We start from the raw sequence: 23,704 nt of genomic DNA, 5'->3' as shown, positions 1-23,704 counted from the left end.
ACCAACTGTTGGTGCATTTAATGTATATGACCGTCAGTCACTCATAGACATTGGATTACAGGAAACTTACCAACTGGATTACTCGCTGGATCAGCTTTCCGAACCACACCAATGGCCTGAAGAAATTCTCCGGAGACTAGGACCAGACCCTTTGTTCCCAGAGCCCAGGAAAAGACGACGAGGAAAGAGGGCTGGGATCCGAAACAGGCTGAGATCCAGACGCCACCGTACACCACTTCCCAGTATATTGCTAGCCAATGTACAATCAATAGACAATAAACTGGATGACATCCGAGCAAGGATTCAATATCAAAGAGACGTTAGGGACTGCAATATCCTTTGCTTCACCGAAACATGGCTCACACCGGAGGTTCCAGATCACGCAATTCAACCAGCGGATCACTTCTTTATCCATAGAAAGGATCGGTCATCATCAGAGTCCGGTAAACAACGTGGAGGAGGTATTGCCTTCATGTTTAACAAAAATTGGAGTGATCCAACGAACGTGAAGGAATTATCCAACCACTGCTCCCCAGAACTGGAATATATAACCATCAAGTGTCGTCCTTTCTTCCTCCCGAGGGAGTTAACGGCGATCGTCCTGGTCGGAGTGTATATTCCACCGCAAGCCAGCAACAAGGTTGCGCTCTCCAGACTACACGACGAGGTAAATAGAATACAAGTGGCTAACGTTAACGCCGCCATTTTAGTACTGGGAGATTTCAATAGCGCCAATCTGAGAAAGGTATTGCCCGACTTCTATCAGCATGTGACTTGCAACACCAGAGGCGGTAACATCCTAGATCACTGTTACACGCAATTTAAAGGTGGCTACAAGGCTCATTCTGATAGTGGCTTTGGCAAGTCAGATCACGCATCCATTTTCCTTTCACCAAAGTATAGACAGAGAATTAAAAGTACTCCCGTAGTCTCGCGAGAGGTGCAGAAATGGGATCTGACGTCAGAAGAGACGATCCGGTCAGTGTTTCACCACACAGACTGGATTGTGTTCCGCGACACAGATAACATTAATGCCTACACGGAGACAGTGCTGGACTATGTCTGTACTAGGGTGAAAGAAACAATCCCCACTACCAAAATGAAAGTTTACCCAAATCAAAAACCCTGGGTAGACAAATCCGTCCGTGAAGCTCTGAGAGAGCGCACCAAAGCATACAATGACGGCCTAGTGGCAGGCAACATGAATGACCACAAGGTGGCGCGACACAACGTAAGGAGGACAGTGTCAGAGGCCAAACGGCGCTACAGGGATAAAATTGAACTCCAGTTTGAACAAGCTGACTCTAGAGCTATGTGGCAGGGGCTCAAAACGATGACAGACTACAAAGGCGCCTCCCTCAAACTGAACAGTGACATCTCCTTAGCAAACGACCTCAATACCTTCTATGCGAGGTTTGATGCTGGTAATAACAACACCAGCTCACAAGCCTCGGCAATGGGGGGGGGGGGGGGTCGGCTGCTGATGGAGGCGCAGTGTTCAGGGTAACAGAGCATGAGGTGAGGCGGACCTTTAAAAAAGTGAATATCAGGAAGGCAGCAGGTCCGGACGGCATCCCCGGCCGCGTCCTAAAAGTCTGTGCCGACCAACTGGCCCCAGTATTCACTGACATATTTAACCTGTCCTTAGAACAGGCTGTCATCCCCACCTGCCTGAAGAAGTCCACTATTATCCCTGTACCCAAAAAATCCAAGCCTGCTTGCCTCAACGACTACCGCCCTGTAGCTCTCACCTCCATAGCCATGAAGTGCTTTGAGAAGCTAGTAAAGGGCTACATCTGCTCCTCCCTCCCCATCAACATGTACCCCCTGCAATTTGCATACCGCCCCAACAGGTCCACGGAGGACGCCATATCCCATGTGCTGCACACAGCAGCATCACACCTGGACAAGAGGCAGGGGAACTATGTGAGAATGCTATTCATCGACTACAGCTCGGCATTCAATACCATAGTCCCCTCCATACTCATAGCCAAGCTCAGGGACCTGGGCTTGGGCTATGACCTCTGCCAGTGGGTCTTGGACTTCCTGACTGGCAGACCCCAGGTGGTGAGAGCAGGCAACTGCACCTCCTCATCCATCACCCTCAACATAGGGGCCCCCCAGGGCTGTGTTCTGAGTCCCCTCCTCTACTCCCTGTACACACACGACTGTGTGGCTCAGCGGAGTAGCAATACAATCGTCAAATTTGCTGACGACACAGTGGTGGTGGGCCTGATCTCTGCCAACGACGAGAGGGCCTACCTGGAAGAGGTCAAGGTCCTGGCGGGATGGTGCCAGGAAAACAGCCTCTCCCTGAACGTCAGCAAAACAAAGGAGATTATTGTGGACTTCAGGAGGTCGGGGGTCAAGGACTACAGCCCCCTCAGCATCGACGGGGCACCGGTTGAGAGAGTCAACAGCTTCAAGTACCTCGGAGCCTACATATCCGAGGACTTGACATGGACCACACACATTAACAGTGTGGTGAAGAAGGCACGACAACGCCTCTACTTCCTCAGGCGCCTAAGGAAGTTCCAAGTCAGCCAGAAGATCCTTAAGAACTTCTACTCATGTACAATAGAGAGCATCTTGACCGGCAACATCACCTCCTGGTTTGGGAATAGCACTGCAAAAGACCAAAGCAGACTACAAAGAGTGACACGTTCAGCCGAACGCACAATTGGAGGGGGGCTCCCCACCCTCCAGAACATTTACTACAAGCGTTGCAAGGGCAAGGCTAAGAGAATCATTAAAGACTCCAGTCACCCGAACAACTGCCTCTTCGAACTGCTGCGGTCAGGCAAGCGATACAGGAGTCTCAAGGCGAGCACAGAAAGACTCAGAAGTAGCTTCTATCCCCAGGCCATCAGGCTGCTAAACGAACAATGAATGAACACTACACAACAACAACCACCAAACGCACATAGCACACACATCCACACGCACACACCCACTTTAAACAAACACACTGTAGCACCCACTCCACACACTTTATAGCACACACCCACTTTAAACAAACACACTGTAGCACCCACTCCCCACACTTTATATTTATGGATGAAGGATTGCACTACAACTCGTGCACCTTACTGTAAATTGTACCTAAAATTGTACCTCATCCCATTTCTGCTTTGCACTAGATAGTACTGTACATTAGTACACTGCATAGTATTGTGTATTGTATATTATATGGTAACTCAGAACATTGTACATATGTCTATACCGAACACTGTGACCTCATTTTCTTCTTCTAAATTCATGCTATATTATGTTATTATGTTATTTGATACTATCTTGTCTAGCACAGTCTCTGGAGCGTAACAGTAAGAAGCATTTTGTATGAAAGTATTCTGTACTTCTGTATGACAACTATTAAAGAACTTGAACTTGAACTTGATCCCACTCACCACGTGCTTCCTAGCTATCCCTACTCCAATCTCATCCTTCAGGTAATCTTCAGGCCATCCACAACAGTTCGGAAGTGACCCTGTCAACCTCCGCTACCCGTCCATGGCCACAAATATACCTGTCACCATATGCAGGGGCTTATGGAACTGCCAACCAACTGTGAAGGAGTCAGACTTCATAACTGCCTACAACTCCTGGCTAACAGACCTGGATAACACCAGATAATCTCACCACACCTGCAGCCTTATCTACAGCATACGCCTTCTCTCACACACCCATACCCTCCAAACGTTGTTGAGGCACTGGCATTCTGACCTCTCCCTCCTGGACAACAAGTATCCAACCAGCTCACAGACTATCTATTACAGAACAACCTCCTGGACCCAAATCAGTAAGGCTTCAAGACCGGACCCTCCACAGAGACGGCCCTCATAGCAGTCACAGAGGCTCTTCACATAAAAAACCTTGCCTCTGTCCTGATTCTCCTGGACCTGTCAGCAGCCTTCGACACAATCAACCATCAGATCCTTCTCCCATCCCTTGCAGGAATGGGAGTTCTGTGCTGGTTCTGTGCTGGCATGGCTGTCATCCTTCCTCGATGACTGCTCTGATAAATTATCATTGAGAGGCACCCTATCGAACCCATGCCCCCTACAAATGGGTGTCCCCCAGGGCTCGGTCCTTGGACCGCTCCTCTTCTCTCCCTACGTCAAATCTCTGGCTAACATGATCACTTCTCATCCTAGGCGGCGCATGAACCGGACATTAGGGTAGGCTATATAGCGCGTAGCACGCAAAATGTTTCCTTTTTTGTCAATACACAGTGCAAATTAAGTGTTCAAATGAAGGCATCCAATAATAGATTAACCATTGTCTTGCCTTAATGCAGCAAAATGTGACGTTTCGTCTTTCTTGGCATCAATGATCTTTTCTGCTTTAACTTTGTCTGTGAGATCACTTTCAATGTGAAGCAGACTGGCGCATTGTTGTTCTTTTGGATGTGATGTGCCTCATTGCTGAGAAAGACCGTTCATGACTTGAATCACAAGTTGCAGTGCTGACAGCAATGAAGGGAACGTCTTTCGTAAATTTAGATATCATCATGCTTTGAAAACAATGTACATACAGTAGCTCTAAAAAGTTTCCACGATTTGATGAACTCTGACTCTCATCATGTCCTTTTGACTTAGAGCAAGCCCTTGTTTGCCAAGATAATGCAACATACAGCCTCAGGTTATCCGTGTAGTTATGCCCAGGTGCAGCCTGGTGCAGCTTCTAAATTACATTGTTTATATGCCTTGGGAAAATACCATATCCATTTAGCTTTTTGAAATTTTACTCAAAATAGTGGGCTGGTGTTTGCTACAAAGCGATCGGCGGGCGGAGATTCAGAACGCAGATGTTTGCTTTACTCTGCCTGCGGGATCAGGATGATCATGTGAATGATGTGATTGGCTACATTATTTAACCTGAGCCTATGGGTGATTGGTTACTGCCTGTACCTGGAATGTTAAACGCTGCCACCTAGCCGACTGACACCTTCGTCATTGACACCTTGGCCAGCAGCCTGCGCACATATATTATATATACATTTCAAAATTCCCAGCATAATATTTTGGGTAGGCATAGTCCCCCCTGGCCTAATAGACCCGCCGCCTATACTTCTCATGCAGGGCTGTACAGTGCGATGAGGGTGACGCATATTGCGCCAAAAAATAGCCTGTGCGAATAGAAAAAAATATTTGGGGGCACCCTTGCGTTTCACTCCTTTTTTTCAGAGGAATTTAAACGTCGCAAACTAATCTTGTTGGCCGTTTTCTATATCTCTCCTCCCTCAGTCTCTCTCCGTCTGCCCTAGGAGCGGGGCTGTTAGTTACACACTCACGCAACTCGAGTCGCTCACACTCACATGGACATACGCATATGCACATACGGGTACTTGAGAGGTGCTGTCTGTGCTGAAGCTGCATACAGACAGAGCTCATCATAGCGGAGAGAACGAAATGTTCGAAAAAAGCATGCATAGCGCGACCTATGTAACATTAAGTTACACTGCTATCTTAACGTTAGCAAGCAAGCATGCATATAGCATGACATGTGTAACATTAAGTTACACTGCTATCGTTAGCAAGCTGTCCCGTGGGGAAAGACCGTTCATCACTGCATACAACTTGGTTTAATCCAAATATCGATTCAGAAACTTTGTATTATGAAATAATTCTGGGATGTCTGACTATTTCCCTATGCCTTGTTTGGTGCGAGTTCAGGTGACACTGTTTACACGCCCCCACTACGCAAAGCGTGCGCTCTCTCACACACACACACACCGACCGACAGACAGACAGACAGACAGACAGACAGACAGACAGACAGACAGACAGACAGACAGACAGACAGACAGACAGACAGACAGACAGACAGACAGACAGACAGACAGACAGACGACAGACAGACAGACAGACAGACAGACAGACAGACAGACAGACAGACAGACAGACAGACAGACAGACAGACAGACAGACAGACAGACAGACAGACAGACAGACAGACAGACAGACAGACAGACAGACAGACAGACAGACAGACAGACAGACAGACAGACAGACAGACAGACAGACAGACAGACAGACAGACAGACAGACAGACAGACAGACAGACAGACAGACAGACAGACAGACAGACAGACAGACAGACAGACAGACAGACAGACAGACAGACAGACAGACAGACAGACAGACAGACAGACAGACAGACAGACAGACAGACAGACAGACAGACAGACAGACAGACAGACAGACAGACAGACAGACAGACAGACAGACAGACAGACAGACAGACAGACAGACAGACAGACAGACAGACAGACAGACAGACAGACAGACAGACAGACAGACAGACAGACAGACAGACAGACAGACAGACAGACAGACAGACAGACAGACAGACAGACAGACAGACAGACAGACAGACAGACAGACAGACAGACAGACAGACAGACAGACAGACAGACAGACAGACAGACAGACAGACAGACAGACAGACAGACAGACAGACAGACAGACAGACAGACAGACAGACAGACAGACAGACAGACAGACAGACAGACAGACAGACAGACAGACAGACAGACAGACAGACAGACAGACAGACAGACAGACAGACAGACAGACAGACAGACAGACAGACAGACAGACAGACAGACAGACAGACAGACAGACAGACAGACAGACAGGCAGGCAGGCAGGCAGGCAGGCAGGCAGGCAGGCAGGCAGGCAGGCAGGCAGGCAGGCAGGCAGGCAGACAGACAGACAGAACAGACAGACAGACAGACAGACAGACAGACAGACAGACAGACAGACACACACACACACAGACAGACACACAGACACACAGACACACAGACACACACACAGACACACAGACACACAGACACACAGACACAGACACACACACTGCTCTGGCCATGCATCCACTCAACTCACGGAAAATACAGCATCAGGCTATTGTTCTAAAAGTATCTCTACTAATAAAATGCAGTAGTGAACTGTTTTTAACAGCTAGGTATTGGGTGGGACATTCTGATTTAAGAACTTTCTAAATAAAATAGAAAGTCCCAAAATAGTTAATTTATCTGACAGCTTGTATTAATTTATCAAAAAGTAGCCATGTGCAGTAATATAGTTATATACAAGAATAATAAAGCAATGTCGATTATGTTCTTAATAAAAAAAAGATTTGCAAAGTAATACAAAATAACCGATAATAGTATCGATAAAGTACCGCACCGTTAAGCAGTATCGATACGAGTAGTAGTATCGATAAAATCCTAACGATACCTGGGTGTAATACTGGACTCAACCCTCTCATTTCACCCTCACGTCAAGTCTGTCACCAGATCCGCCTTCTTCCACCTCAGAACCATCTCCCGCCTCCGCCCCTCACTCTCCGACACCTCAGCGGAAACACTCATTCACGCCTTCATCACTTCCCGCCTCGACTACTGTAACGGAATCCTTCTTGGTGCCTCCAAGAAGGTTCTGGACCGCTTACAGTACGTCCAAAACTCTGCTGCGAGGGTCCTCACGCGCACCAAACCCTGGCAGCACATCACCCCCACCCTGCAAAAACTCCACTGGCTCCCCATCAACTACCGAATCCCCTACAAGATCCTCCTCCTCACCTACAAATCCCTGCACGGGTTGGCCCCTTCCTACCTAACCAACCTACTCCACCCCTACACTCCAGCACGAGGCCTCTGATCCTCCAACTCCGACCTCCTCACCATCCCCCGCACCAGGCGTTCCACACTGGGAGACCGAGCTTTCGCTGTAGCTGCCCCCAGACTGTGGAACTCCCTCTCCCCCCTCATCCGAGGCTCTGACACCATCAACCTCTTCAAAACCAAGCTAAAAACCCACCTGTTCACACTTGCCTTCACGTAACACGGCCCCGCTCCCAAATAGCCCACCCCTGACTTTTTTTTTAAGCCACATATTCCGTTGTTTTGTTTTGTTGTTGTTTGTTTTGTTTGTTAATTTCAACCACTTCATCCAATTGGACAGAACCTTGCTTCCTTTTTTATCTCTTTTATCTTATTTGTTTTTTCTTGTTGTTACTATACACAGATATTCATAATTTTTTTTTATGAATTTTATTATATTTGTTCAATTTAATTTTTTTTATTTTCCCATCCTTTCCTTGTACAGTGTCCTTGAGTCTGAGAAAGGCGCTTCTCTCTTAAAATCCAATCTATTATTATTATTATTCATCCCTAATGGACAATGTTAATACACTGTTATCAATGAAAGAAGAAATGTTTGCAGCTGTGGTAATACTTCAGTGGGTTCATTATAAAAGATACAAACCTGAAAACAAAAGCACTTAAATGTTAAATAAAAGGACCACAGTAATGAGGCAGGAGGAATATATTTTTTTGCACTATAATGGTAAAAATCTTATTAAAAAAAGTGCCCCTAAAAAAGATTCTGTGCCCATAGTGAAAAAGCTTAGCCTACAGCCCTGTCATGCCTTATCATACCATTGATATGCTGATGACACTCAACTCTTCTTCTCCTTTCTTCCCTTAGATACCCAAGTCTCTGAACATATCTTGGCCTGCATGTCCGACATTTGTGCCTGGATGATGACCAACCTTCTCAGAGAAAAACTGAGCTACTTCACTTGCTGACTGAATCCTCCCCACTTACCCAGTAGCGGCTCGTACTATCTACTGTTGGGTGGTCGCAGGGGGTTCACGTTAGGTAACGTTGTAAAAATGTAACGTTAATAAATGCTCTGGAGCAATCTCTCTCTCTTTCTCTCGGATCAATCCAATAAAATAATTAACACATGTATATGTTGTCATTTTAAACAACTCACCATTCATTCATTCAACCATTATGCATCAGCAGCAGCTAAAATAATGTTATAGTTCACAACACAGCAGCGCGTTTTGAATCGCTATTATCATCTCAGCAAGCCAAGCACCGTCAATACTTTCCGTAGCCGCATTTCTCGGAGACACAGGAAGCATCGCTGTGTTGAGAGAGCGAGAGCGAGAGACTCACTGTTTAGTCGAAACGTCCAGGGCAGGAGGGCTTGATAAAGTGTATAATCCACTGTCCCAGACTGTTGATGTATATCCAGACCAGACCACTGTCCAGACTGCATCCGCCATATAGCTTGTTGTTGTTAGCACCACACAACACATAACACTGTGATGATGTCTTTGCCCATTTCCGCGTCGAACAGCCTGCAAACTACCTGGCGTTCTATCGCCCTGCTCTAAGACAAACTCTAACCTTAACCAACTTTGAAAGAGTGCCTAAGCTTAACCGTCGAAAGAACTTGCCGTCACGCTCTAAGACAAATAGCTGCATGATCACAACAACACAAGTTACACAATAGCTACAACAGAAACTGACGTCGGCCAATCAGAGAGCGTCTCCGCGAAATGCGGCTACGGAAATTCTAGACGCTGCTATGGCTGCTTGCCTAGACCGCTTCAAATCGCGCCTGGCTTCCATCATAAACATCATATTTCAACGCACAGCGCGTTACGCACTGATTGGCTGCGACGGATACAGCGATGAAACAGTGACGCGCACTCAGAGCGCTATTGCGTCTAGCCCGGGCCGAGAAATACGGCTAGGAGAAATGCGGCAGGAGAAATGCGGCAGGAGTGAGTCACTTCCTGTTCAGGAAAACGATTATTTTTTATTTGATATATTAACGTTATATTGTGCATTGGAAACACAAACATACTTAAAATGAGTAAATATTATTCATTTTAAACATGTTTATATTATTTATAGGGCTATAAAACAAAAAACAAAACAAAAAATGTTTCTTGTTCTTCTCTCTTTTAACCAGGGGGGGCGGCGCCCGAGCGCCCCTAGTGGCGAGCCGCCACTGCACTTACCGACCTTTTGATCACTGTGGCCGCCACTGCACTTACCGACCTTTTGATCACTGTGGAAGGCATAGGCGTCGCTCCCTCCCCAACCACCAAGAACCTAGGTGTGGTCTTTGATGACCGGCTGAACTTCTCTCCTCACATAACAACCATAACCTGCAGATTTCACACAATGTGTGAAGGATCGCCCCCTTCCTGATAAACGAAGCCACCCAACTCCTCCTGCAATCAAGAGTCATGTCTCACCTTGACAATGCAAGAGCTAGCTGGTTTACCGGCTTGCACCACCAAGGCACTTCAACTCATACAGAACACAGCGGCCTGATCTCCAAACTACCAAAGTCAGCCCATGTTAGCCCACTTCTCAGAGAGCAGGCTTCCTTCCCATTGCTGCACACATCCACTTCAAAGTACTTGGTCTGGCATTCCATGCAACAAGTCAATGGTATCTAAGGCCCTGTTTAGACAAGCGTTTTGTGAACAGAAACCGCAAAAGTCATCTTGCGGTTTCACTTTTAATTTTACGTTTAGACGAGCGTTTTGGAGTGGAATTCTCCGTGCAGACGACGCTGTAACGACGGAGACCCGCTGTGACACGATTGGCGCATATGCCACATGACGTGCTGTGAAGACCCGCCCTACTCTGCCTCTGATTCGCAGACTGTGGATGGGGAATGTGATTGCACCAAAGCAGAGTCACTCACAGACAGTGGGTCCACTCACGGGTCTCACGCCGCGGGACAGATTCTTGTGTATTTAACCCTTTCACTGCCACACGACAGCCAGTTGTGTGATAGTAAAGGGGTAACCTTCTGTCGTGTGGCAGTGAAAGGGTTAAAAGTACTGCCAATGTAGCCTTCAGGTGATCTCCGTTGATATAAGTCAGACATACTTGCTTTGTTTACGTCTCGGCTACTGGCGCATACCTGCTACCTGTGACGTAAGCAGTACGCGCGACCAGAGCCGTGACAACCCTTTCGTCATCGTTTTAACAGATTTATACGTTTTGATAGTTTAGACGAGATCGCAAAGCTTTTGCGTTTCTAGGAATTCCACCCTGGAAGGTAGTCTCACTTTTTTGCGGTTTCACCCCGTAAAAACGCCGTTTCCGTATAAATAAAAGGCACATCAGCAAAAATATTTTTGCGGATTCACCTGCTAGCGTTTCCGTCTAAACGGGGCCTAAGTGCGCTCTGCATCTTCCAGCCGCCTAAGACCCCCTCCTCTTTAGGCTTCTGGGGGGGTCATTGAAACTAAGCAGATTATCTGTCCTGGCTCCAAGGTGGTGGAACAAACTCGTATGTACTATACAGTACTACTATCTATTATGTACTATGTCTATAATACTTCATACTATGCTAATATGTCTATATTACTATGCACTCAGAGTGAAGCACTGAAGTTCAGCACTACTAGGCGAACAATACCACATTATGCTTAGCTGCCAGAGGTACCCCCCTTGAATTACTAAATGTAAATGATGATGATGATGATGATGGTGATGATGATGACCATGACCATGACCATGATGATGATGACCATGACGATGATGATGATGATGATGATGATGATGATGATGATGATGATGATGATGATGATGATGATGATGATGATGATGATGACGGAAGTGGTAGTCTAGTCACAAAGGCGTTTTGATGGATGAGGGCAATTTCCTGTTCATTCAAACACCAGAGCCCTCATCTGCCTTCCCTGTCAGTCTACCACTGTATGCTTTAACTTCCCCTCCTGTAATATCAAACATCGCATAATCCAATGATGGTGAAGGTCTACAAGAAGGCCAATCTCATTACATTTCCTATCTACTAACATATCTTGAATGTCAATTGCCACTTGGTAACTTGGTACTTTATCTAATGCATATACGGTACGGTATAGTTAGTATGGAACAGCCACAAATTATAATTTGTATATCAGTTACTCACCCTGTGATGCCATGAATTCACGATGATTTTTTTTTCTTCTTGCATGTCTCCACAGTGAATGTAGAATCCCCCAAAATGGTAGAAATACTTGATTGAAGTTAATGGAGCAAATACATACAGTATCAAAACATGTTTACAAACTATCTCACAACAAGTGAAAATCGTGAGGACACCATTGCTAGGCAACTGGGCAATGCATGTCGAAGCCACTGAGGCTAAACATGTTCCACTTACAACGTTGTGAATACCACAATGATGGGTCGTTCAAATGGACTCACTCTTGTCGGGAACACGGATAACAAAATTTCCATTTGAAAGCAGCACTTAACCAGAAATGTTTTCATTAGCGAGATTTTAGAAAATGCATGTGTTTCTTAAGTACTGAGCATACAACTGGATAAATGAGACTTGGATTATACTGCATAAATTGTGAGAGAGTTTGCAAATAGATGTTTTGATATGGTTTTGCTCCATTAACCTCAATTCATCAAGTATTTTTACCGTTTATTTGAATTCACTGTGAAGAAGAACATTTATTTTCATGAATTTAAGGCATCACAGATTCAAAGCATCGCGGATTCAAGGAATCACAGGGTGAGTAATTGATACAAATTATGATTTGTGGGTGAAGTACTCCTTTAATTAAGTGTTAACTAAATTTAAAGATACCAGTGGGAATGTGTGTGTGCAGGCGCACAATTAAACACACACACACACACACACACACACACACACACACACACACACACACACACACACACACACACACACACACACACACACACACACACACACACACACACACACACACACACACACACACACACACACACACACACACACACACACACACACACACACACACACACACACACACACACACACACACACACACACATGCATTATGTACATAGACGTACACAAACACACACTATACTGGTACCTTGACAGCCACCAGCATTTTGTCCTTGGTGGGGCTTAGGTTGTAGCACTCTGCCAGGAACACCTTCCCAAAGGCCCCTTCTCCAAGCTCCCTCTTCAGGATGATGTCCCGACGCTTTATGTGTTGTACGTCTGAGAGACAGAGAGAGAGACCGAGATAGACATAGACATAGAGAGAGAGAGAGAGAGAGAGAGAGAGAGAGAGAGAGAGAGAGAGAGAGAGAGAGAGAGAGAGAGAGAGAGAGAGAGAGAGAGAGAGAGAGAGAGAGAGAGAGAGAGAGAGAGAGAGAGAGAGAGAGAGAGAGAGAGAGAGATAGAGAGAGAGAGAGAGAGAGAGAGAGAGATAAAGAGAGAGAGAGCAAGAGAGAGAGAGGGATATAGGGGGGATAGATAGAGAGAGAGAGAGAGAGAGAGAGAGAGAGAGAGAGAGAGAGAGAGAGAGAGAGAGAGAGAGAGAGAATGAGAACAAGGGAAGCGGGAGGGAAACAGAGTGTGAATATGAGGCACGAGAGACGGTGTTTACCTCTGTTCAAGGACACGTCTCTACAAGGGGGCTGCTGTGAGATCCATTGGAATGGAACAGCCAGGACCACTTCTCCCAGATGGGGCTCAAACGAGGTGTGTTCAATGAGGGACCACGTAATGATTGGTGTTGTCTCAATTGCCTTATTGATACCTGGGGTACCTGGGGATCCCATGCCCAGAACAACACAAGTAAGACACACACAGGCTGCTGAACGCCATGGAGGGGACGGGGAGGGGTGTTTAACCCTTTCACTACCACACTACAAAAGGTTAACCCCTTTCACTACCACACCACAGACGGTTAACCTTCTGTAGTGTGGTAGTGAAAGGTTTAACCTCCTGTAGTGTGGTAGTGAAAGGGTTAACTGTATGTAGTGTGGTAGTGAAAGGGTTGACCATCTGTAGTGTGGTAGTGAAAGGGTTAACCTTCTGTAGCATGGTATTGGACGTATTAACCCTTTGTAGCGTGGCTACTAAAAGGGTTAACCTCATGTAGTGCATTAGTGAAAGCGTTAACCCTTTGTAGTGTGTTAGTGAAAGGGTTGACCTTCTGTAGCGTGGTAGTGAAAAGCGTCAACCCTTTGTAGTGTGGTACTGAAAGGGTTAACCTTATGTAGTGTGGTAGTGAAAGCGTTAACAAAACAGCCACTAAGTGTTGGCATGTGACTGGTACCAACACAGGCATATCCGTATGCGGCGTGTGGAACCCGGGATGGGCTGCCATCGAGATATTTGCATCGGCATATTTAATTAAGCCTAAATATATGTTTTTCTGCATTCGAGACTCCTCTGATGAATGCACAGCATGGGACCGACATAAAAGGGCATGAGGAAGGTAAATAGAGTGTTGGCACCACACCTGTTGTGAATTCCTGTACACCCACTATATTCACCTGGGACGAGACGGCACCATATGGTTCGTCCAAGTTGGCATCTGGTATTCAGCAAGAACCCAGGCTGGGGTCTTTCTCAGGCACACTCATTGACACAGATAATTGTGATTGCCTTCCGACATCTCCCGGTTTTAAAACTCACACTCTGATTAAAGACGTCGTGTTATGAAGGCATTTTGTGGACAAGATTCATATTGGTCGCTCCTCGAGTGGTAAACATTTTATTTATTTATGTTGTTTATTTATTTATTCATCATATTTCTGATATTTAGTTTGCCATTTAAGCTGCCAACATGCAGGAATATGTGTTGCTTGGCCATTCTTGGGATTTGTGTTGTTGTTGTTGTTGTTGTTGTTTTTGTTGAAACAAAAGTTCATGAAACAGCTGGCTAAGGATAGAAAGTGAGGAACAGAGAGAGATAGAGAGAGAGAGAGGGAGAGAGGAAGAGAGAGAGAGAGAGAGAGAGAGAGAGAGAGAGAGAGAGAGAGAGAGAGAGAGAGAGAGAGAGAGAGAGAGAGAGAAAGCACGATAGGTCTAGGTGTTGCTGCCTAAAGTGCAATAGTAGCTCTCTTTCTGCTCTCTTCACTTTGAATAAAACATGACAGGCAGTGGATTTTGCAGAAAAAAGAATTACCATGGAGCCGAAAGGAATTGCACAGTGGTTATAAAGTGTAATCTACTATACGGTGCATACAGAAAGATAGATAGGTCGATAGATAGGTCGATAGAAAGGTAGATAGGTAGATATACAGACGGACAGAGCTATTAAGGTCTAATAATTAGCTGAGGCTGCTTGAAGGATGTGAGACATTTAAATGTGTTTTACTTCTCGCAATCTGTGTGTTCTGTGTGGATGGTGCGGTCTGTGCGGTCTGTGTGGTCTGTGTGGATGGTGCGGTCTGTGTGGTCTGTGTGGATGGTGCGGTCTGTGTGGATGGTGCGGTCTGTGTGGTCTGTGTGGATGGTGCGGTCTGTGTGGATGGTGCGGTCTGTGTGGATGGTGTGGTCTCTGTGTGGATGGTGCGGTCTGTGTGGATGGTGTGGTCTGTGTGGTCTGTGTGGTCTGTGTGGATGGTGCAGTCTGTGTGGATGGTGCAGTCTGTGTGGATGGTGCGGTCTGTGTGGTCTGTGTGGATGGTGCGGTCTGTGTGGATGGTGCAGTGGATGGCAGGTCATCCATACCATATCGGACTTCAAGGCTAGACCTAGCTGAGTGTGCAGCCAATGCCTCAGCCTCCCTGCCAGATGAGCTGAATCATTTCTATGCCCGGTTTGAGTCCACCAACCCTCCACAACTAACCCCCCACCACAGCCCCCGCCAACTCCATCATGCCCAGTGATCTGACCATCACTGAGCGTGAAGTGTGCATGATGTTCAGCCAGGTCAACATCAGGAAGGCAGCCTGTCCGGATGGGATCCCTGGCCGTGTTTCAACCTCTCACTCTCCCTCTGTTTATTCCCCTCCTGCTTTAATTAACCTCTTAACCTGCAATGATTCTCCCTGGCCATTTTAGTTGTGTTTTTGAGGACTGCATACTTATTTTGCAAACCAAAACAACATACTTTATACTTATAGCACATGCATGAGCCTGGTCTCTTTTGAAAGATGACATTCTGACGTTTCTGATTCCAGAAAGAAAATTCAATTTGAATGCTAACGTAATAGAGTAACATAGGTCTGAACTTGAGTTGTAGAAAAGGTTTTTCTGTAGTAGAATAGAATAGAATAGAATGATCTTTATTGTCATTGTTACAGTGTTACAACAAAATTTAAAATGCAGCCCTAGGGGCTAGCCGTCACACAATCCTAGATCATAAAAACACAGTCCTAAACACAGTATTAAATATAAAAACAAGAGTAAGGCATAATAGACAACATAAACATAAACAGGGGGTATAAAAGATAATTGCACTATCCCTTAGTGTTGTGTGTGTGTGTGTGTGTGTGTGTGCGTGGGGGGGGGGGGGGGGGTGCAGGGGAGATTGTTGTTTTAAATTTTAGCTGAGTTTAGTGCACATATGGCCCTGGGATAAAAACTAAACTTCAGTCTGTTAGTCCGGGTGGGCATGACGCTGAAACGCCTGCCCGAGCGCAGCCGTATGAGGTGTTTGTTGCCCGGGTGGTGTGGGTCCTTCAGTATTTTGACTGCCTTCTTAAGACAGCGGGAGTTGTATAGTTCTTCCAGTGAGGGGAGAGGGCAGCCGATGATTTTCTGGGCCGAGTTGACGACCCTCTGGAGCGCCTTCCTCTCTGCGGCTGTGCAGCTGAGGAACCACACGTTGATGCAGTAGGTTGATGTAGTAGTTAGTAGTCCAGAGGTAGTATTTCCCCAGAAGGTGGTATGGCTTACAAATCCATATGGACCCATAGCCTGAAGCCGTATGTAGTACATGTCAAAATTTCATAAAGATCCATTCAGAAATGAGTGATTAGGAGTGATTTTGGTAAACTGTGTAAAAAAATAACGAAAAACTGTTTTTGCTCGTTAGTTTTTCACCAGATCCCTGATTCATACATCCCCTGTTGGGGTATCATTGGAAAGCCATACTTATTGGCTACAACCCTCCACAATCATTTTCGAGATCGGATCTAGATTGACGGAACTAGAACCCCAAGAGTGGGGAGTGGTATTTTGCGCAATACCGTGTACTTTGCACAAGCCTAAAATACCGGCATGTAACTCGAGAACCGCTGAACGGATTTTCTCGGATTTTGTTATCAACAGGCAACAAATAAGCCTTAAATTCGATATATATATATATATATTGTATTACAAAATATGTACACCCGAGCCACTAGGAGTCGCCAAAGTGCCGGTGGGCAAATCGTCCTAAGAAGGGCCCACATGTGGGTCGTTGCATATTAAGAGATTCCTCCACGATTGTGCCTGTCCCCAAAAAAGGCAAGGTAACATGCCTAAATGACTGGCGCCCTATTGCCCTCACCCCCATAGTGAGCAAGTGCTTCGAGAGGCATATAAAAAACAAAATGTGTGCCATCATACCCCCCACAATAGACCAGCACCAGTTTGCTTAGGGTGGAAACAGATCCACTGATGATGCCATATCCACAGTACTCCATAGCACCCTCACTCACCTAGAAAACAAAAATACATCTGCCAGATTGCTGTTTGTCGACTACAGTTAGGCATTTAATACAATAATCCCCTCCAAACTGGTCATCAAACTCACCAACCTAGGCTTTACCCCTGAGCTGTGCACCGTCATCCTGGACTTCCTGTCTGAGCGGCAACAGGTTGCGAGGATGGGCTCCATCACCTCCGCTCCTCTGCATCGAACATTGTACATATGTCTATACTGAACACTGTGACCTCATTTTTTTTACCTCTAATTTACATGCTATACTATGTTATTTTATTTCATACTTATCTCGTCTTGCACAGTCTCTGGAGCGTAACAGTAAGAAGCATTTTGTATAAAAGTATTCTGTACTTCTGTATGACAACTATTAAAGAAACTTGAAACTTGAAACTTGAACTTGAAACTGACCCTGAGCACTGGAGCTCCTCAGGGCTGTGTCCTGAGCCCAGGCACGCGGGAAGTCATTTATACTTGGGGGTGCAGTTGGAGTCGGATAAATAATAATAATAATAACGTCATATTAAATGCATGCGCAAAGCGCATCATTCATGATTTTCCATTCATTTGAAATATCAATATTTTACACTACAACAGACAGTTCACACACGAAATGCAGCAGTTTTTCTCTAATCAGAAGACGATTTATTGTCGATTTAGACGCAAGCCGCAAGCGGCAACAACTAGCATTTGGACTTTCGTTTCGCACACCGCACAGGATCTGTGTGTGTATGTGTGTGTGTGTGTGTGTGTGTGTGTGTGTGTGTGTGTGTGTGTGTGTGTGTGTGTGTGTGTGTGTGTGTGTGTGTGTGTGTGTGTGTGTGTGTGTGTGCATGTGCATGTGTGTGTGTGTGTGTGTGTGTGTGTGTGTGTGTGTCACACACACACACACAGGAGCGATAATAAACACACATTACCTATTCCGAAGACGGTAGAACACCGATGGTGGTCTTGCGTTCAGGAGTGGTGGAAATAATAAACTCCTTCATGACAACATGAATGTCCAGTGAGTCCAGAATATCCTGATGCATATGCAGCAAGTCCAGGTTATTATTATTAAAGAAATCAGATATTCGTTTTTGAGACATTTCTTTTCTGAGACACAAGTAAACACACTCTCCACTTCAGTCAGTCCTCCCTCTCTGCAATTCGTTCCCGCATACAACATCGCCGACAGATATATTCCTTTACTGCGAATTGTCCCAAAAACTATTCCAGGCCGCTATTGTTTTTACCAACGGATTTCCAGTTCTGCGTTGACGCTTCCAGGCCGCGTCTATTCGAATCCCAACTGGTTCATGTGTCGGCTACACGATTCTTTAATAACACTGCATTATCGAGACAGCGCCCCTATGAGGATCTGGCAATGAATTCCAAGAGTAGGGTAAATCTGCAGTGCCGCTCCGCTCTGTGTCATTGAGTAGCCTCGGTATTACAATGGAATAAAAGCCAAAACAACCTTGCAGTTGCAGTTACACTCCCCGCCAGCAGGGGGTGCTGCAGCCCCCACCGCACCCCCCCCCCCCCCTACTCCCTGTATGCATACGACTCCGTATCCTCACACCACTCTAACCTGGTGGTCAAGTTCGCCGACGATACAACTGTAGTGGGCTTGATCACCGATGGGTACGAGTCGGCATACAGGAGGGAGGTCGCCCACCTGGCACAGTGGAGCGAGGATAACAACCTCTCGCTCAACATCGCCAAAACAAAAGAGCTGGTGGTGGACTTCAGGAGGGGGAGGAAAACGGAGTTGGCCCCCATCACAATTGGAGGTGCTGCTGTGGAGAGAGTGAGCCAGTTCAGGTTCATCGGAGTCAACATTACAGAGGACCTGAAAGGGGACACCCATGCAGATCAGGTGGTAAAGAAGGCCCAACAACGCCTCTTCCACCTGAGAAGACTAAAGAAAAGTTTGGCATGGGGCCTAGCATCCTGCAGGCATTTTACAGGGGCACCACCGAGAGTGTCCTTACCGGCTGCATCACAGCCTGGTACGGGAACTGCACTGCTCACAGCCGCAGAGCAATACAGAGAGTTGTTAAGACAGCTCAGAAAATCTGCGGCTGTGAGCTCCCCTGTATACAGGACATTTACAACAACCGGTGCATCATCATAAAAGACCCCAGCCATCCCAACAACAGCTTGTTTCAACTGCTGCCTTCCGGGAGGCGTTACCGCAGCCTCAGAGCCAGGTCCAGCAGGCTCAAGGACTCATACTACCATCAAGCCATCAGACTCATGAACACTATCTAACAATTATGATTTTACCCTGTGTTTTTATGTATTTAGTATTTTAAGTATTTGTAAGTACTGTACGTACATTTTATTCTACTGTTTAGTGGTGTTTATAACACCACTCGCAGCACTGTAACTTTTTCTTAAATCACTATTATGCTGGTTTTTATTGTGTTTTTTTTCGTATGTATTCTATTGTGTATTTTATTGACATGCTGTATGTCGAGGGGGCAAGACCCAATGATTTTGCTCTTTTTGTATGAATAAATCTGAATCTGAATCTGAATGGATGGTGAGGTGTGTGTGGTCTGTGTGGATGATGTGGTCTATAAGGATGGTGTGGTCTATAAGGATGGTGCGGTCTATAATGATGGTGTAGTCTATAAGGATGGTGTAGTCTATAAGGATGGTGCGGTCTATAAGGATGGTGTGGTCTATAAGGATGGTGTAGTCTATAAGGATGGTGTGGTCTATAAGGATGGTGTGTGTGGTCTATAAGGATGGTGTGTGTGGTCTATAAGGATGGTGTGGTCTATAAGGATGGTGTGGTCTATAATGATGGTGTGTGTGGTCTATAATGATGGTGGGTGTGGTCTATAAGGATGGTGTGGTCTATAAGGATGGTGTGGTCTATAAGGATGGTGTGTGTGGTCTATAAGGATGGTGTGTGTGGTCTATAAGGATGGTGTGGTCTATAAGGATGGTGTGTGTGGTCTATAAGGATGGTGTGTGTGGTCTATAAGGATGGTGTGTGTGGTCTATAAGGATGGTGTGGTCTATAAGGATGGTGTGTGTGGTCTATAAGGATGGTGTGGTCTATAAGGATGGTGTGGTCTATAAGGATGGTGTGGTCTATAAGGATGGTGTGGTCTAGAAGGATGGTGTGTGTGGTCTATAAGGATGGTGTGTGTGGTCTATAAGGATGGTGTGTGTGGTCTATAAGGATGGTGTGGTCTATAAGGATGGTGTGGTCTATAAGGATGGTGTGGTCTATAAGGATGGTGTGGTCTATAAGGATGGTGTGTGTGGTCTATAAGGATGGTGTGGTCAATAAGGATGGTGTGTGTGGTCTATAAGGATGGTGTGGTCTATAAGGATGGTGTGGTCAATAAGGATGGTGTGTGTGGTCTATAAGGATGGTGTGTGTGGTCTATACGGATGGTGTGGTCTATAAGGATGGTGTGTGTGGTCTATACGGATGGTGTGTGTGGTCTATAAGGATGGTGTGGTCTATAAGGATGGTGTGTGTGGTCTATAAGGATGGTGTGTGTGGTCTATAAGGATGGTGTGGTCAATAAGGATGGTGTGTGTGGTCTATAAGGATGGTGTGGTCTATAAGGATGGTGTGTGTGGTCTATAAGGATGGTGTGGTCTATAAGGATGGTGTGGTCAATAAGGATGGTGTGGTCAATAAGGATGGTGTGGTCTATAAGGATGGTGTGTGTGGTCTATACGGATGGTGTGGTCTATAAGGATGGTGTGTGTGGTCTATAAGGATGGTGTTGTCTATAAGGATGGTGTGGTCAATAAGGATGGTGTGTGTGGTCTATACGGATGGTGTGGTCTATAAGGATGGTGTGTGTGGTCTATAAGGATGGTGTGTGTGGTCTATAAGGATGGTGTGGTCTATAAGGATGGTGTGGTCTATAAGGATGGTGTGTGTGGTCTATACGGATGGTGTGGTCTATAAGGATGGTGTGTGTGGTCTATAAGGATGGTGTGGTCTATAAGGATGGTGTGTGTGGTCTATAAGGATGGTGTGGTCAATAAGGATGGTGTGTGTGGTCTATAAGGATGGTGTGGTCTATAAGGATGGTGTGTGTGGTCTATAAGGATGGTGTGGTCAATAAGGATGGTGTGTGTGGTCTATAAGGATGGTGTGTGTGGTCTATAAGGATGGTGTGGTCTATAAGGATGGTGTGGTCTATAAGGATGGTGTGGTGTGGTCTATAAGGATGGTGTGTGTGGTCTATAATGATGGTGTGTGTGGTCTATAAGGATGGTGTGGTCTATAAGGATGGTGTGGTCTATAAGGATGGTGTGGTCAATAAGGATGGTGTGTGTGGTCTATAAGGATGGTGTGTGTGGTCTATAAGGATGGTGTGGTCTATAAGGATGGTGTGGTCAATAAGGATGGTGTGTGTGGTCTATAAGGATGGTGTGGTCTATAAGGATGGTGTGGTCAATAAGGATGGTGTGTGTGGTCTATAAGGATGGTGTGTGTGGTCTATAAGGATGGTGTGGTCTATAAGGATGGTGTGGTCAATAAGGATGGTGTGTGTGGTCTATAAGGATGGTGTGGTCAATAAGGATGGTGTATGTGGTCTATAAGGATGGTGTGTGTGGTCTATAAGGATGGTGTGTGTGGTCTATAAGGATGGTGTGTGTGGTCTATAAGGATGGTGTGGTCTATAAGGATGGTGCACGCAGCCCCTGTGAACGTCATTGCATGCCGTCAGAGCGGCTCAGAGAATGCTGTGTGTTTTCAATCATCACAGTGATGCCAATCTTTGCAATGCAGTCAGTCTGCACAGACCCCCATCCCCGTTGTTACCAAACCCAGGAGGTGTGCGGCTCTGCGCTCAGAAACTGCATGCACCATCACACAGGCCACAGCGGCACAATACCACCGCCGACGCTGTGTCGTCCATACAAACACGCGGAAAGGAGCTGGGAGCAACCGTGGGCATTTTTTACCTTTTCCTTTGAGCTCAAGGACATGACATCACATCCAGAAAAAAGACACAGTCTAATGTAGAAGCCGTTAGTAAACTGAGAACTTCATCCTCAATTTATTATTTAATATATTCTACTATAAGTACTATAGTAGTCACTGTAGCCAATTGTCTTTCTTGAATCAAGCAATTCAAACTTGTGTAATTTAAAACAGCGTTGCCCCATCATTCCTTGTTGCTTCTCCCAGCAGAAGAAAGAACACAGTATGAATTTACCCAGCCCTCTCTCACGGAGGCAGCTACCGTGAGACAGATACCTGATACATAGACATGTAGCTGGTGATTAAAGTGGTTCGTAGTCTGACTCCAAAAGTGCAACAGTGGCACAGCCTCAAAACTAAGAGAAATGGGGCCTCTACAGTGTTTACATCTTTAGTGCAAAGAGATACCTTTATTTATCCCCGTGGGGTACAGACAGGATAATAGGGATAAAATGTCAAAATAAAAGATGAAATAGAATGCCAACAGGATCTCAGAGTGAGGTGAGACTATCAATAATAGCGGAGCGAGTGGGGGTAGGTGTCGGTCCTGGGGGATCCGGCGGTCTTGGGGGGAGGAGGGGGGGATTGTGAAATGTCTAATCTCTAATGTATTTTGTGTTGTTTATAGTGTTTTTTTTTATTTTGTATTTGTTTTTTTGTAATTATGACTCAAGTTTTAAGTCTGTATTTATAATTTGTATTGTCTTGTCATAATTATTATTATTGTTGATGTCAATGTTGTGTTTGTTGTTGAAAAAAAAAAAAAATTGAAAAAGAACATTTCAAAAGTTAATTCAGAAGTAAAAGAAACACGCTAACATTATGGGAAATGCGCTCACCGTCTGCTCCATAGTCAGACAGGAAGACAGATACCAATTTCCTCTCGGTGCGTTCAGTGCAAAGCTATCCGGCTGCGAGCTAGCTTAGCTTAGCACGAATAAATGGAAGCGGGGAAAACTCAGCGAGAGATGTTTTTTCGGCCAACAGCTAAGCTAGTGGTCCCTATCCATGTCAGGCTTGTTCTACTGAACGTGCAGAGAGGAAATTGATATCTATATCGTCTAGTCTGACCCATAATATCGGTGTGTCCCTTTAAGGCTTCACAGAAATCCTCATCTGTCCAAACACTGGGGACCCACCCCCATCCTGTCCAATGCAGCCTCTCATAAGCAAATCCCATGCATTAATACACACACGCACATGCACGCACGCATGCACGCACGTGCACACGCACACACACAAACACACACACACACACACACACACACACACACACACACACACACACACACACACACACACACACACACACACACACACCACACACACACACACACACACACACACACACACACGCACGCACACACGCACACACACACACACACACACACACACACACACACACACACACACACACACACACACACACACACACACACACACACACACACACACACACGCACACACACACACACACACACACGCACACACACACACACACACACACACACACACACACACAC

General features: G+C 45.8%; 1 protein-coding gene across 1 annotated transcript in view; it reads right to left on the bottom strand.

Moving 5' to 3' along the window:
- The window catches only part of ntrk3b (neurotrophic tyrosine kinase, receptor, type 3b), a gene marked incomplete at both ends in the record, with an annotated part of 88,284 nt that extends 72,829 nt beyond the window's left edge, over positions 1-15,455 (bottom strand). The window contains 2 exon segments of the mRNA XM_084337062.1: positions 12,710-12,840; positions 15,428-15,455. Of these exon segments, the coding sequence (XP_084193188.1) occupies positions 12,710-12,840; positions 15,428-15,455 (159 nt within the window).
- Between the last annotated feature and the right edge of the window lie 8,249 nt (positions 15,456-23,704).

The sequence above is a fragment of the Notolepis coatsorum genome (genome assembly GCF_963971535.1).
Source record: "Notolepis coatsorum genome assembly, chromosome: 20".
Lineage (NCBI taxonomy): Eukaryota > Metazoa > Chordata > Actinopteri > Aulopiformes > Paralepididae > Notolepis > Notolepis coatsorum.
This window is presented reverse-complemented; position numbering and strand designations above follow the sequence as displayed.